This window comes from Pseudopodoces humilis, chromosome 13 (assembly GCF_049639895.1).
Source record: "Pseudopodoces humilis isolate 2021_Gansu_Grassland_sample_001 chromosome 13, ASM4963989v1, whole genome shotgun sequence".
Lineage (NCBI taxonomy): Eukaryota > Metazoa > Chordata > Aves > Passeriformes > Paridae > Pseudopodoces > Pseudopodoces humilis.
Window position 1 is genome coordinate 9,864,930 of NC_142212.1, and position 14,805 is coordinate 9,879,734.

The window sequence follows — 14,805 nt, forward strand, 5'->3', positions numbered from 1 at the left end:
CTAAAGCTTGTTATTCCTCGCAAGAGAGAACACTTAGGAAGAGCATTTACTGGGCTGCTCGGCTTCCTCCTTTAACACAAGCTGGCTGAGAAGCCTGTTCCACAAACCAGTCTGTTTCACAGTATGTGACAGTGTTATCCCCAGAAAAAGTCAAGGGAGGACAGTCATGAAACGTTTAGAATAAAGCAATAACCTTTATAGTTGCAGCCTAAAGGAATTAATTGATTTTTAAATATAAAAACCCAACAACAAAATGTTTGAGAAATTAGGGAAAAAAAGTCCATTTGTTTGCCATCTCAAAATTGTTGCAGACAGGTAAAAGATGTTATAAAAGAAATGCCTTATGAAATCAGGCCTTGCTCTGCTGAATTGCCAAGCTGGCCTGTCACTTCTGAGTGCAGTTAGCCAGGTTCCCATGTGAAACAACCTTGGGAATGAGAATTCGTTTGCATCACAACCTATTCTTGGGGAGAAAAACAAGTCTGCACCTGCATAAACAATAGATGTGTCCCATGAGACTCAGTGAAGAAAATATGTAAACATATCCAGAGAAAGAAAATTTGATAGACATGTACAGTAGCCCTTCTCGACCAATGAACTGAATTTCACTGTATTGCTGACCAGTTAAGTTCAACATGGTGCCTTCTGATAATCCTATAAAATATTATCTATGCAATAAAGATTTGGCTTTTCCTGCATGAAACTGAGTCCCAGCTGATTTATTACAACACAAAATGTCATGGAAATAGGCCCTAGGAATAAGTGAACTAGAATAAACCATATTATTTTTAAGGCTTCATGAATAATGACAAAAGGGACAAAAATCAAGTACCCAGCACTTAAATCTAAGGAAACTTTCACATGAAATCTGCAGTGCAGAAGAAAAGGAGATGAAAAGAATTTTGCACAAAACACCCCCAGCAGAAAGATGTCAGATGTTGCCCTGGTGCTGCTTCTCATCCAGCTTTCTTGCACATAACTCATCACAGGTATGGGGACCTCAGTTATTTCTGTGATCATATGTGTGATGACATAATATTCCCATAGCAACCACAGTCATCAATGCAAGTTTCCTGGTGAAAAATAAAACAGCAAGGGAGAATTCAGGCTGCTGTTTAGAGTGACTTCAAGCATAACCAAAACTGTGGCTGAACTTCCTGGATCCAGTAACTGGATCCTGGATCCAGTATTTTAAGTAAATTTTCTTTCAAGTACTGGGATATTGCTGTTCAGGAGGATGGCAAAATTTTTCCTTACTCTAAGTTTAAAAACTCAAAGGACAAAACAATATTGGGAATATCATCAGCTTTGAGTTTTGTTATCTCAACTATCACACTACAAAAAGACTGGCACTGTATCTCCCATGGAAAGTTTTCGTTATAGTGATGCATCATTACCCCACGCACCCTCTAGTTACTTGTGCAGCACCTTTAGAATTGCAACTCAGAAAAGCTCAAAGGAATGGTCAAGGTTCAGTTATTTTGGCAACCCACTGCTGAGAGACCTGGGAGCACATACAAATTGCCTTTATTTCACACTGACACTCTGATCAGGTGTTTTGAGGGTACCACTTTCTCAGTCTCATAGGTAGGTAACCTTATTCTACAAGTGTTAGAATTGTAACAGCATCCAAGCACCAAAAGCCAAGCACTAGCTCCAAAGATGTATTTTATTTTATTATAAAGCAGATTTTTTTAGGCATTATTTCTTTTTGTGAACATCCACTGTGTGGCCAGCAAGTCCTGCTTTGAGGACACAGCTGTTTGATAACAAAGATTTACCACTAGACCATAATAATACAGATGCACAGAACAAGTGCTGCTTAGACACCGAAGAGCAAATGGTCTAAACTGCAACCAGTTCAAACAGATATGACCAAAAATACAAGTACAGCTCCAGCCCAGCCAGAGCAGCATGCACAGAAGTGGAGTCTTCCATATCAAAACAGTTTGTATTGGGCTGCCAGGAAAAACAACCAAAAAAAAAAAAAAAAAAAAAAAAAATCCCCAAAGCAGATTTGTATCAGAACCCTTTCCCTCTCCTTTTAATGCTACTTTGTAACTGTCCCCATTTCACATCACAGTTGTGCTGTGGTGCACTAGTACTTTATGAAAACCAGAAAAATGACTGAATGTAGTGTGACATCATAGTGAATGGCTGACAGTGATCATTTCATGGATACTTCATCCCAATTCTTTCATTCCTTTTCCAATCGTGATCCTCACCCCAGGAATCTGACTTTAATTGATAGGTGCATCTCATTCCACATTGCAGATTTCCCACGTGTTTGGTACCTGAGCTCAGGGTAGTAACAAGGGTTTCTGGATGTCATCTGTGCTCCTTGGGTGTGTAACAGAGTCCCAACACTCCAGCAGGAACTGTGACTCACATACTTTCTGCCCAACATGCAAGAACACACAGAAGGCATGCTGATGCAGTGTAAAGAAAAGTTCCAGCATTACAACTCCTCATTCTGGTTTCCATGTTGTCCAATACTGATTGAGGAAAAGTGTATTTACAAGACTCATACACAAATATTTGCATTTGGTCCTAGGCACCTGATCGGTACTGACAACCTAAATTAAAATGGAAAATTTTTATTCTGGTCCATTGCAGCCTTAACTGTAAACTCTTCAATTTGAAGGTGTGATCTTCAAAAAAGGAATCCAAATACTTCTGTAAGAGTATTTTCCTATGTACCACTCAAATCCATGAGATTATAGGATGGAAAAGCCTTCTACATAAGCCCCTTAGTGGAGTTATCTGACAAGGGTCTCGTATCTAGATCTACAGAAACAGACAAGTAACATCCATTCTTTCCACTCTTTTGTGGTAATGAGACTCAAAATTCACTAGATATGAGTAATCAGATAACATCCTGATTGCTACGAGACCAGAATTCATTATCAGGGAGAGAAAATTCACTCTAGCTAAGAGCACAAGCAGATTTGCATCTAAGCACCCATAACACTCACTCCTTTCATCCAGCATCAGAACTAGAAGTGCAGCCACTAATGGCAATAAAGACTAATTAGAAGGCTTTACAAAGTCAGTTTAACCAAGTTTCAAAGTAGCAACTCTTAGGCACAGGTTCTGGCAGAATCTGGATTTACCTGAGTTTTCTGCTTGCAGAGGAGAGGTGGTGGGAAGGGACACATTCCTTTCTTACATAGAAACATGAAAACAGTCTCAAGCCAATACTCAACATCTGACAAGGTCTAGTGTAGTAATTACAAGACAAAACATCTGGAATTAGAGATACCATTTAGTAAAAAGAAACAACTGCCTTTCAAATCTGCCATACTGAAAAAAACCCCTGAACACATGAAACACCGTTTGTGCTTACAACCATAATTATGGAACTTCAGATAGATGATAGAGAGGTTTTTCTCACCATTACTGCAAAGGAGCTGCAAAAACAAGTTAAATGGAAAAAAAATCTCTTCCAAATATTCATTTAACAAACATTAATTAAAACCTGTAAAGGCTTCAGGTTTCTAAACGTAAAAGGGGCTCAAAAAAATTTCAGGAGTCATTGAACTAAATCCAAGTCAGAAAGTTGACTCTCCTAACACATAATTAAAAAACAATTTTCTTAAAAAATTTTTTTGCACATCTTCCTCATCAATTTATAAAATGCAAACAGTATGCTAGAAAAGTTTGAACATAAGGGAATGTGCTTTGGAAACATTATTAAAATATGTGTTTCTGTAGAATGACACTATCAAGTTTATGATACTTTTTTTCCCCTGACTGGCTACACTTTGAGAATGTCCTTCCTCTCTTTCCTGGGTCCATGAGAAGCTAGGTTTAGAAAAGAAGAGCTCCCATACTGCCAACTTCACTCTGTTCCTTTACAAAAATTTCAAAGTACTGATAAATGATGGTGACAGCGAGCAGAATTCCAGTTCCAGAGCCAATTGCCCCAAGGAAGTCTGCCAGCACAGAGAGGGCACCGATACAGAGCCCACCAAAGGCAGCAGCTGTAGGGATGTACCTGTAAAATATGAAATGAGAACAGAAAAGGGACCATTAGAGTTTGCTCAGGATAGTAACAAAAAAAGTCAATGGCAGAATATTCTCTTCTCTTGTGGGTCTGCAATCAAAGGTAAGGAACATGCAATAATGCCAGTACACTGGGTTAAGGAAATAAAATGCTCAGCCTGACTGGAGAAGAAAAAAATGCTGCACTCAAAGGAGAAGGTATTACAGTCCACCATGTAATTATTCACAAATATTAAACTTATGGCTACTGGCTCTTCAAATCGTGTGTAGATGACTGAAATCCAAAGGTACAATAACATTTCTGTAACACAAAGGGTACATAGGTCCTACCCTTAAACCTGAAAACCTGAACACATCAACCCTTGCCCACCTCTGCATCTAGGAGATTTAAGCAACTACTTGTTTTAGAAGTAAGGTCTGCATGAAAACAGTACTCAAGGCTAATAATACACAAAAAATTACAGTAGGAAAATACTTCTGAGTCAGTTTGAAGTAGTAAAGTACACTGAAACTATTAGATACCCTGAGAAGAATGTGTGAATTAAAAAATAGGAAAATAAAAGGTCCAGAATTTAAGGCAAATTCTTTAAATGCAGGGCAAAAATAAGCTGTACTGTGCAAGTCTTCCATTAATGAGTTAACATTCTATGTCTCATGCATGCAACATCAAAGCTGAAATATCTGTGTTCTAGGATCTAGAAAATGGAAGTCAAAGCAAACTGTGCCATGTGGTTGCCCATAACACTTTGCATGAACAGCCAGTGAATGTGTAGCTCACCTGTTGAGTTCATGTACCATTGAAGTTTCTCTGTGGCCTCGCATTACCATTTGCTGTTCTTTCAACTGCTTGGCAACCTGCATTGAATCAAGAAATGGAGCAAGTAACTTTAGTGTCATTTACCAAGGCCATGGAAGGTAGTACTGTGGGAAAACAGAATCAAGACATTTCAGTAAATGATGGTGAGGTTGGGTGCTTTTCATATTGTTTAAAGTTTTGGATTTTGTTTTACATTATTCATCTGAGTTAAAAATATCCAGTATTTTAACTTCAGATAAATTACAGTTGCAGGCATTTTTCTACCTGTCAATTATACAAAGCTTTCTGGATAGTTCTAGTCCTACTGAGGAAAGGAAAATTTGGATACTGGTAGGCTCTCATACAGCTAATTCAATCCATGTTTTGCCATCTACCCTTGTCCTGATGAGGGTTTCATAGATGTTGCAAAATCATTCCTTGAAGTGTTAATTCCATTTCACTTTCCTGCATTCAGTTGAGTCAACTATTTCTTTGTAGAGCCACACTAGAAACTAGACTTAGAATCCCTTCTTGGAACATTATTCTTAAACTGGATTTCTGCAGTTGCACAGGGTTACAGCAGAGCCCTGCAAACACTTTACTAACAACTGTGGGTAACAAACTCTAGCAGGGGAACATAAAGGTGCTCATCACTGACTCCATGCACTGAGAAAACACACCTTCAGATGAGTAAGCTGCCAGTTTTTGACTACACAGTGAACATTTAAGTAATGATTTATCAACTTTCATTTCTGACCTTTTTTGCATGAACTTAAAATAATTTTACTTAGAGTCAGGAAAAAATACTAAAGTGTTCAAAACTGTCTGCTGGTTTACTCTGAAATAAAAACCTGATTGTACATGGCTGTAAGTGCTCCCCTGCATGCCTGAGAAGCAGCAAGATGCAAGTCCAAAACAAGAGAGTGCTCACACTATTACAGTAACTGCAATTACTTATTTGTTAAATAATGGATTAAAACCATTCCATATGGCTGCCAAACTTCACCTTCTACCCAAAACCACACAATACAAATATACCACAATGACAGCTGTTTTCCATTTTGTTTTCCAACTCCAATTTCAGGATGATCTAGTTCCTAAATGTTAAATACTCTGTAGCAAATGGAATTTTTGAGAAGCTAGCCTCAGGTACATTAATGCACTGCACTATATTCTCCACTGTCAGTGATTTCAAGTGAAAAATAACAAGCTCTAGTTAATTTTCCCACAAAGGTAGCTCAGAATTCTGTGCCAGGAATGGCTGGCTGAGCTTTACCTGCAAGTTTTAAAGTGGCAATTGCCCTGCACACAGTGCACCTGTCATGTGGCACTGAAAGAGTTTCTACCTCTCCTGTTACCTTTCCTGCTCTCACACTGATCACGTGTCTATGTTCTAAATATCCTAATTCCAATGAAAGCAATTTAAGTTTTAATATTTTGAAAAAGCAGTAAAGAAAACAGGAAAAAATTACCCCCATTCTGTCTTTCCCAATTAAGAAAAGACACAGTCCTTGTTTACATAAACAATGAATATTACCAACAGGATTACCAGCAGAACAGCTTTTCAGAAGAAAGTCAGTCTTATTCTTACAATAGCCCATCTGTTTTCATCATGTCAGCTTACAATGACCATTTGTCATTTTAAACTTACATCTTTGGCAGAGGAGCCAGAGACTTCAATCCATGTCTTAGAGAAGAAAGCACAGGAGCCCAACATAAATACAATATAAACAACTGCATGTACAGGGTCTTCCAGCACTGAAGAAAAGGACTCTGGAGGTGACAGGTAATAACAGAGTCCACCAACTGGATAAGCACGAGCAGGGCCTCCAGATGATGTGTCCTGGAAGAAGGAAGCAAGCAGTCAGTCACCAATCTTCTCACTACTTTTAGGCCATTAAGCCAAGTCTTAGAAAAGTTTGTATCACCTTTGTGTCACTCTGCACCATTACTACTGCAGCAGCACACACATTTACATTCATCACAGCAAGCCTCATATGCTACCATTAATTCAAAAAAATTACTAATTTAGGAGTTTTAGTGTGCATGACCATCTATCAAAGTGTGTCTTAATATTCAGAGACCATCTCTCCAACCCCACATTTCAGTGGTGCCCTTGTAAAGACGTATGCAAGATGAGAAGGAATACTCACAGACCAGGTGCCCAGCAGGCTGACCAGCAAGTTGCCACTGAAGCGGGCAGAAAGCATCTGGGAGATGACATACAAGTTTGACACCAGGGCAGACTGGAGAATAATGGGAATGTTGGAAGTATAGAACAACTTGATAGGGTAGGTGTTGTACTGGCCCCGGTAGCGAGCAGATTTGATAGGAAGATCCACTCTGAAGCCCTGAAAAGTTTTCAGAAGAAAGTCTCCCATTACATCTGGACGTGAGCCCATACCAGAGATCATAAATTGCAAGTGCAAGGCCTTGACAGCAACAGAAGAAACCTGCAATCATTTTGTGCAATTACAAGTACTCTGCCCAGAGGGCTCTCCTCTCCATGAGAACCCTTCTGCAAAGGGTCTGCAAACCTACATGGCTGCCTAAACACAACACCCACACACAAGAAGGGATAAAAGATTTAGACATCAGAAGGAATCTGAAGTTTCTGTAGTGTGACTACAATAAGTGTGACTACAGTAAGTGTGGAAACTGATTAAGAGAAGGCAGTGTATAATGAACATCAAGATGTTGCAGGTACAAAAATGAGCCTTGTGAATACATCATTTCTTGTAGAAGGAGGCAAATTTCAAACCTACTTCCATATAGTTTTACAACCCTCATTATTCCAACTGACCTGGAAGTAAATGACAATTGCAAAGACAAAGATGGTGGCAATCAGATTCATCAGGTTGGGAAGATTCTGACGGTAAAAGGCCTCACGAAGAGCTCGGACTTTGTCCGTGCGAGTAGCCAGAAGATGGAACAGAGCAATGATGGCTCCTTCAAATTCCATGCCTTGGAAAGGAAAAGAAAAAAGTGAGCTGTTATTATCTCTAAGCTTCAGTGTTTTGGTCCATTAAGCATACTTCTGAACTACAGGATTCAGAAAGGGATTTCTCTGAGTCTTTTGCATCTTGAGCATATCTCAGGTTTTTATACTGTCACCCTTTGTATCACCTATGTTATTTCCATGATTTTTTTTTTTAAATCCCTTTGTAGTGGTCTAGAAACTAAATCATAACCCAGCATGGGATAACTTTATTGTCTCTAGAAACAATGACAAGAACCAAGTTCTTTCTTTACTCCTCCTGATCAAAAAAAGAGTAAACTTACAGAGAAGCATCAGACTTTCTAGTGTCAGTTGTGGCTGAGACACAAGTTATTGTTCAGATTAAAGCAAATGGCATAACCTCACTTCTGTTTTCTACTATACAGCAGCAAACAGGATCATCTTCAGTGGTGTTTGGAGAATAAGGACTTTAAGGCAAAGTGTAAAAAAAGGCAAGAAGCAGAAAGAAACAGCTAATATTTGGTCAGTAGGTTAGGCAGCAACCATAATACAATGGCAGTCTACTACTGCTGACTTTTAATGAAGGCACTGTAAGAAAGTAAGACATTCAAGTTCAGTAAATATATTGTGAGATACCACAAATTGAGAAAAAAATGTTTTTGTGTTTGCACTCTGCACAGCAGCACCTACTGCATTAGCAAGATTCACTGCACAGCCAAGATGGTAGCAACACCATTTGGCATTATGTTAACAGTGCAAAAAAAAAAAAAAAAATTAAAAAAAAGGAAAAAAAAAAAGATGTTCCCCTTTTGTACAAGCTATTGGTAAAGAAAACAGACTGTGCCATATTACCTCGCCCAGTGTTCACTGTGGTGGGGCTGAATGCTTTCCACACAATGGTCTCACAGATATTGGTAGCAATGAAGAGGGAGATACCAGAACCAAGACCATATCCTTTCTGGAGTAGCTCATCCAAGAGCAGAACTATCAAACCAGCAACAAAAAGCTACAGAAAAAAAAAAATAAATAAATACAGCATTAGCTCCATGTCTTTTTCATTTTATTAAAAAAAGAAGCAGCAGGTACACTTGGGCCTTTTTTTCTCTGCATGAGGGACAGCCTGTCCATAAAGCTGATTTTTTTTATCCTTTCAGGGGAAAAGCAAGTAGAGAAGACTAGAAATTACCTGGATTGTGATAAGCAAGCAGATGCCAGCACCCATCTCAGATGGGTCTCCATACATTCCAGTCATTACATACACAATCGACTGTCCAATGGTGATGATCATTCCAAACACTACAGGATAAAAAGAAAAAGTATGTATTTGTCCTGGATATTTATGTCAGTGGGTAATTAGAGAAATAGAAATAATTTCTTTGTAGAGAATCTTGGTTTCAGCTGAGATGGAATTAATTTTATTTGTAGTAGCTGGTAGAGTGCTGTGGTTTGGGCTTTCCATGAGAATAATGCTGATAACAGGCTGATGTGCTGTTGTTTTAGTCGTTGCTCAGCAGGGCATACCCCAAGCCAAGGACTTCTCAGTGTCCCCTGCTCTGCCAGACAGCAGGTGCACAAGAAGCTGGGAGGGAGCATGACCAGGACTTAGGATGACCCTAAGTGGCCACAGGGATATTCCATACCATGGAACATCAGGCTCAGCATTCCAGCTGACTGGCCAGGATCACTGCTCAGGAACTGGCTGGGCATCTGCCAGCAGGTGGTGAGCATTGTGTTGTGCATCACTTGTTTCTCTGAGGTTTTATTTCTCTCTCTCCTTTTTGTTACAGTTGTTGTTATTGTTATATTGTACTTCGTATCAGTTATTGAACTGCTTTTTATCTCAACCCATGAGTTTTATTTTATTTTTTCCAATTCTCCTCTCCTTCCCACAGGAGAGAGTGTGAGCAAGACTCCTGTGTGATACTTAGTTGCCAGATGGGGTTAAACCACAACATTTGGGAAGTTTAAGTCAGGGGACATTAAAATTCAAGAGCTCAGAACTGAAAATAGAATTTTCACACATTAATAATATTACAAACAGCTCAGAAACAAATGCACTTAAGAGCAAGTAGGTTTGGTTACCAAAGGCTGTTTTAGATACTGAAAAACTCTGAGGGTGTTAAGATATTACTATAGCAATTTATGATTTTTTCCAGTACACATATCAGTAAATAGTGTACAGCATCAAACAGCTACAAAACACACAATTTTTTCTGGAAGTCATCATCAACTGACCACACAGACCCCTTATTGATGAGAAAGGCCCATGCCTGGAGCTGCAAGGTATAAACAGCTACAACCAACATCTTAATCACTATGAAATACTCAGATTAACACTGGCCATCACCATTCAAAAGTTGATTCTCCACAGTCTCTACATTGCTTCACTTATATGGGGAGATTATAGCAGCAATGCCAATTGCACTGACACTTTTCCTTTCCACGCCTCTCAGAAGCTTAACAGCCAACAAGGCAGAGAGCTGTCAGTAAAAGACCAATGAAATACAGGTATCTGCAGCAGGACATGACACACATCATGACAGAAACCCTCTGGTCCAACTGCACCATTCATCCCATGGTAAATTCACACCTTCCACTGTTAGGGAAAGATACTTTAAACCAGCAGTGTTCAACATGAGCTGTTACTCACATTTCTGGGCTCCATTAAAGAGAGCTCTGTCCTTTGGGGTGTCACCAACCTCAATTATCTTAGCACCTGCCAAGAGCTGCATGATGAGTCCTGAAGTGACAATGGGTGAAATGCCCAGCTCCATCAATGTTCCTGCCAGACACAGGAAAAACAGTGAAGTTCAAAGTTACTTTTTATCAACCTTTACATCACAACAGAGACCTAAAACTCCAGATCTCCATAGATGTAGAAGTTATCAATGATTACAAAAGTTTTTTAGAAGCCAGTTTGATATGTAGTACTCCTTAGAACCTCAAAAATACTGTGTTCACTGAAAAAGACCTTTGCTGTCATGAATGGATTTACTCTGCACAAAACAAAGTATGATATAAACTGTTAGCTCAAATTATATAGAATGAGAAAGTGAATTGAGGAAACTGTCATCATTCTTAATTCATAGCTGCATTAGAAAACCTCCCCAGGAAACAGAAATTTATGTAAACTCATGAATTTTAACCTTCATACCTGCATTAGAAAGCCTCTACAAGAAACTGAAATTTATAAAAACTACTATGCATTTCAACCTTCTGTGTGACAGACTCAAAGATGTAACCCAAGAAACCACAGCACTCAGGAAATATGATTTTGAAACACAAATCACAAATCTCGGAGATTGCAACAGCAGCAATGCAGATAATTAGGAACTGTTTAAAAAAAAACAACTCAATTTTTGTACATATACTAGATTGCATACAGTAAACCATAATTTTGTCCAGAAAGTTGTGCTCCAGAAAGTTTCCCAATGCCACACTGGTTTATGACTTTAAATAATATAGAAAAATTGCTTTTCTCTCTCCACTTCAGTTTTTATATTCATTACAATGGAGCAGAATCCAAGTCCAAAACCATTTTGATTCAAGCTAAAAAAAAATGCCCTCCTGAAAGTCTGGCCATACCTCTGTTTGATGCCAAAATCACTCTCATCCAGTAGAAAGGATCTGCAGAGTCTGATGACATAATCCCAAACAAGGGAATCTGCATTTCCAACCAAGAGATTAAATTAGAGACTTCATACCATGCTTTAAACATTTCAGCTCTTCCTTGAATAGGGAAGGAAACATACCTGGCAGCATACTAAGAAGATGAAGAGTGTGATAGCTGTCCATAGCACCTTTTCTTTAAACTGAATCTAAAGGGAATAAGCACAAAACCAAAAACCAACAAAAAATTATAAAGCTGTCAAGATAACAAGACCTAGTCCATCAAGCAAATTTTCATACAGCACACTGGATTTTTTTGTGGAAGGACAAAGTACAGAACACCCTAAAGAAAATAATGTACTGTTCATCCCTTTCATCCCACATAAGACCAAGGAAAGCTACAAAGCTTTATTCAAAATTTAATCCAAATAAACAAGCTTATGTCAATGCAAGGTAATTCTAGTACTTCCACAGAAATGAGTCTTACATTTTCATGAGTAAGAGCTTATGATGAGAAAAAAAAACAGTAATAGGGAGCAGCTTATCTCAGCAAATAATCTAAGATTAAACCTTATGAAGCAAAGATTTTCAAGTTGCTGGTTTAACTTACTCTAGTTTACACTTCAGTCTGTACTGCCTTCAACATGTCACCATGCACTGCTTGACATAAACAAATCTGCCCAAACACTTTCACATGAGATGCACTACACATGCACTCCACTGAAAACAACTGTGACTAAAACTGCCATTCTCCCATCAGGGAAGAAACACCAAATCCCACAAATGCCAACCCTGAACATTTTATATCACACAAATTCAAACCTAGGAAGAAAATTTTATTAACCTACCTTGCGTTCTGGCTTTTGAATTTCAGGCAATATAACACAGAAGGGCTTGATCACTTCAAGAAATTTTACTGTATAGAAATAAGTTAAAAGACAAAGTGAACACACAGATTCATCCAACACTGGAAAAAGCTCGAGCTGAATTGAATGTGGACATTAACTTTATATAATAAAAGTCCCAGTTCTGGGGAATTTTTTGTTGGTTGGTTGGAGGTGTGTTTTGTATTATTAAATTCTTATCTGTTCTAATTACACAGAGATTCAGCTAGCACATTGTAAGTACAGTATGGACTGGGAACAGTATTAAAGAAATTCAAGCGTTTTCCCATTTCACCGAGTAGCTGACAGCACCAAAAAACCTCTGTCATTGCTTTACGTGACTTTGTCAATACCCCTGAACTTCTACTTCATGGTAGTTTCTCCCCAGCCTGATATTAGAGAAAAAAAGTGCCTTGGGTATTGTATATATATTACTTTTGAGCCATGCAGCTTAAGAATTCCTAAACATTTTTGGGCCATACAGCTTAACAGTTCCTACCCATGCAATTCAGAAGCATCAATTTAAGTTAGTCTATAAAACATCTCATGCCATGAACCCCTCCTAGCCAAAACGACACATCCTTACATCAGAAGTCGGTCTTTAAAATAAGCATGTAAAGAAGAGGAGATTTGCAAAGTCACAAGTTCTCCCATAAGCAGAGAGCTCTGAACTTGAAGAGTTAATTCTCAATCTGCTAAGACAAATCTAAGGCTGCACTCGTATTTTGGACTGATCTGAACTAAGAAGAGTACAACAGTGCAGAACTGAAATTACTGGTGCATTTCCACCTTTTCATGGAAGGCTGCAGCTTCAGAGGCAAGTCAGTAACGCTTCAAGACCAGCCCACAAAAGATATTTTCTTCATTTCAAACGATTACGTCTGAAAAGTTACATTGGACCGCAATACTCAACGCGAATCAAAGGTCTCTCCAATATCTACAGTAATACAGCAATCGACTAAGATGTTTTCCAAGCAGCCTTTTCTCGAGGTTCGGGATCCTGCAGATTCACACTGATCGGATCACTCCGGGATGCAGACACAGTGTGTAACTCCCTCTGACAATGTCCCTGGAAGGGTCATGCCCCAGGTGACATCCCGCCCCCGCCACCCCGCCACCGCGCCCGGCACCCCCAGCCTGGCGGGGCCGGGCGGAGCGCCCAGCACGGGGCACACGGCGCCGGCTCCTTCCCCGGGATGAGCTGCCGGCGCATTCCCGGCCAGAGGGGAGAAGCAAAGCCCAGCGGGAGCCGCTAAAGGGGGGGGGTTCCCGGTACTCACTGCCCATGGCGGCGCCGGCCGAGCAGCAGCGAGCGGCGGCGCGCAGGGAGGGACACGTCAGGTTCCGAGCAAGGCCGCCCCCTTCCGCTTCCTGCCACGCGCCGCGTCCGCCGCAGCCGAGGCGCATGAGCCGGGCCTTGGCAGCACCGCCCTCCGCCTACAACTCCCATCGTGCTTTGCGGCCATAGAGAAGGATATCCTCCAAGTCGTTGCGAGGCTTGCTGGGAATTGTAGTCCTGCGTCTCTCGCCATCTTGGTGTGGCGTGAGGCTGGCTCTTGTGGCAGGTTCTGTCGAGGAACAGCGTGTTTTAGCTACCAGAAAGCGTAGCGCTGGTTTAAGAGAGTCAACAGATAAATACATAAATAGACACTTAAAGTTAGTTTCCTGGTTATGTGTTTTTGTAGTGGGATTTTGTAGGCCTTGCTCTGCAATAAGAACCTACTTGCACCCGCCACACAGTATGTTTGTCAGACAGTATAAAGAGTGGCTTTGTCTCAATGCCTCAGCTGCCTTTGGCCATCTAAAAGTGACATGTGTAGGCAGTTCTCTACGGTCAATGGAGATACAAGGGGAGAAATACTCTGCTTACCTTACATATCTGGAGAAATCACTCTGCTTATCTCACACAAGTTTTCAGATCAGACAAATTATCCCGCAGAGATATTTATCTCTATTGATTATAGAGGGAACTAAGGTGACAACTTCAGCCTAGATACCTGTATTTTAGGTGTCTGATGTCAGCTCCAGGTGTCAGTGTCCCACAGACCCTGCCTGCCAGAGGCTGTGTGTAACACACCCAGGTCCAGCATCCTGGAGTGATCTGATCAGTGTGAATCTGCAGGATCCCGAACCTCGAGAAAAATGTAATAAAATATGAAACATTCGTGAACGTGTGGAGCTTTGGGCTGCAGTGTCAAGGAAGTCATGGGACATCCACACATCACTGTGTCACCCAGCAGCACCAGGAAGGGAAACGCTTTCACAGTGGCCGATGGTTTGAGGTGTTTCTTTCCCAGAACCACTCAATGAATGTCCCGTGTGTTTTCCAGGCCTCTACAGGGGGAGTTATCAGCGGTCTGAAAGGGAAGGTAAACAGAAGTCAAGGGAATGAGTAAAGCATATAGAGGTGCTAATAGAAAGCAATTGAAGTCAGGGTATAGACTCTTATAAAATGCGTAATGGCTTCCACAAAATCTCCCTGATAATTACTGAGCACTTAGGTATACTTTGTCTGATTATTTAATCCCTACTTTTCTGAGATTAATTTAAAA

General features: G+C 40.1%; 1 protein-coding gene across 1 annotated transcript; it reads right to left on the bottom strand.

The window, feature by feature from the left end:
* Nucleotides 1-1,643: 1,643 nt before the first annotated feature.
* On the bottom strand, nt 1,644-13,635 carry SEC61A1 (SEC61 translocon subunit alpha 1). Its single transcript, XM_005522072.3, has 12 exons — nt 13,534-13,635; nt 12,218-12,285; nt 11,513-11,578; nt 11,346-11,424; nt 10,411-10,542; nt 8,947-9,056; nt 8,613-8,766; nt 7,605-7,765; nt 6,955-7,152; nt 6,453-6,644; nt 4,784-4,860; nt 1,644-3,997 (listed from the first exon to the last, which is right to left on the bottom strand). Exons 1-12 carry the CDS (start codon nt 13,538-13,540, stop codon nt 3,811-3,813), a joined length of 1,431 nt encoding a protein of 476 aa, XP_005522129.1. The 5' UTR covers nt 13,541-13,635; the 3' UTR covers nt 1,644-3,810.
* Nucleotides 13,636-14,805: the final 1,170 nt, after the last annotated feature.

What these genes read in the sequence shown, in the direction of transcription:
- SEC61A1 (XM_005522072.3), bottom strand. An exon ending in CAATTGTCATTTACTTCCAG is followed by an intron (nt 7,153 to 7,604) that starts GTCAGTTGGAAT and finishes AAAACTTTTCAG; the next exon opens with GGCTTCAGAGTGGATCTTCC. An exon ending in GCCTGCTGGGCACCTGGTCT is followed by an intron (nt 6,645 to 6,954) that starts GTGAGTATTCCT and finishes TCCTTCTTCCAG; the next exon opens with GACACATCATCTGGAGGCCC.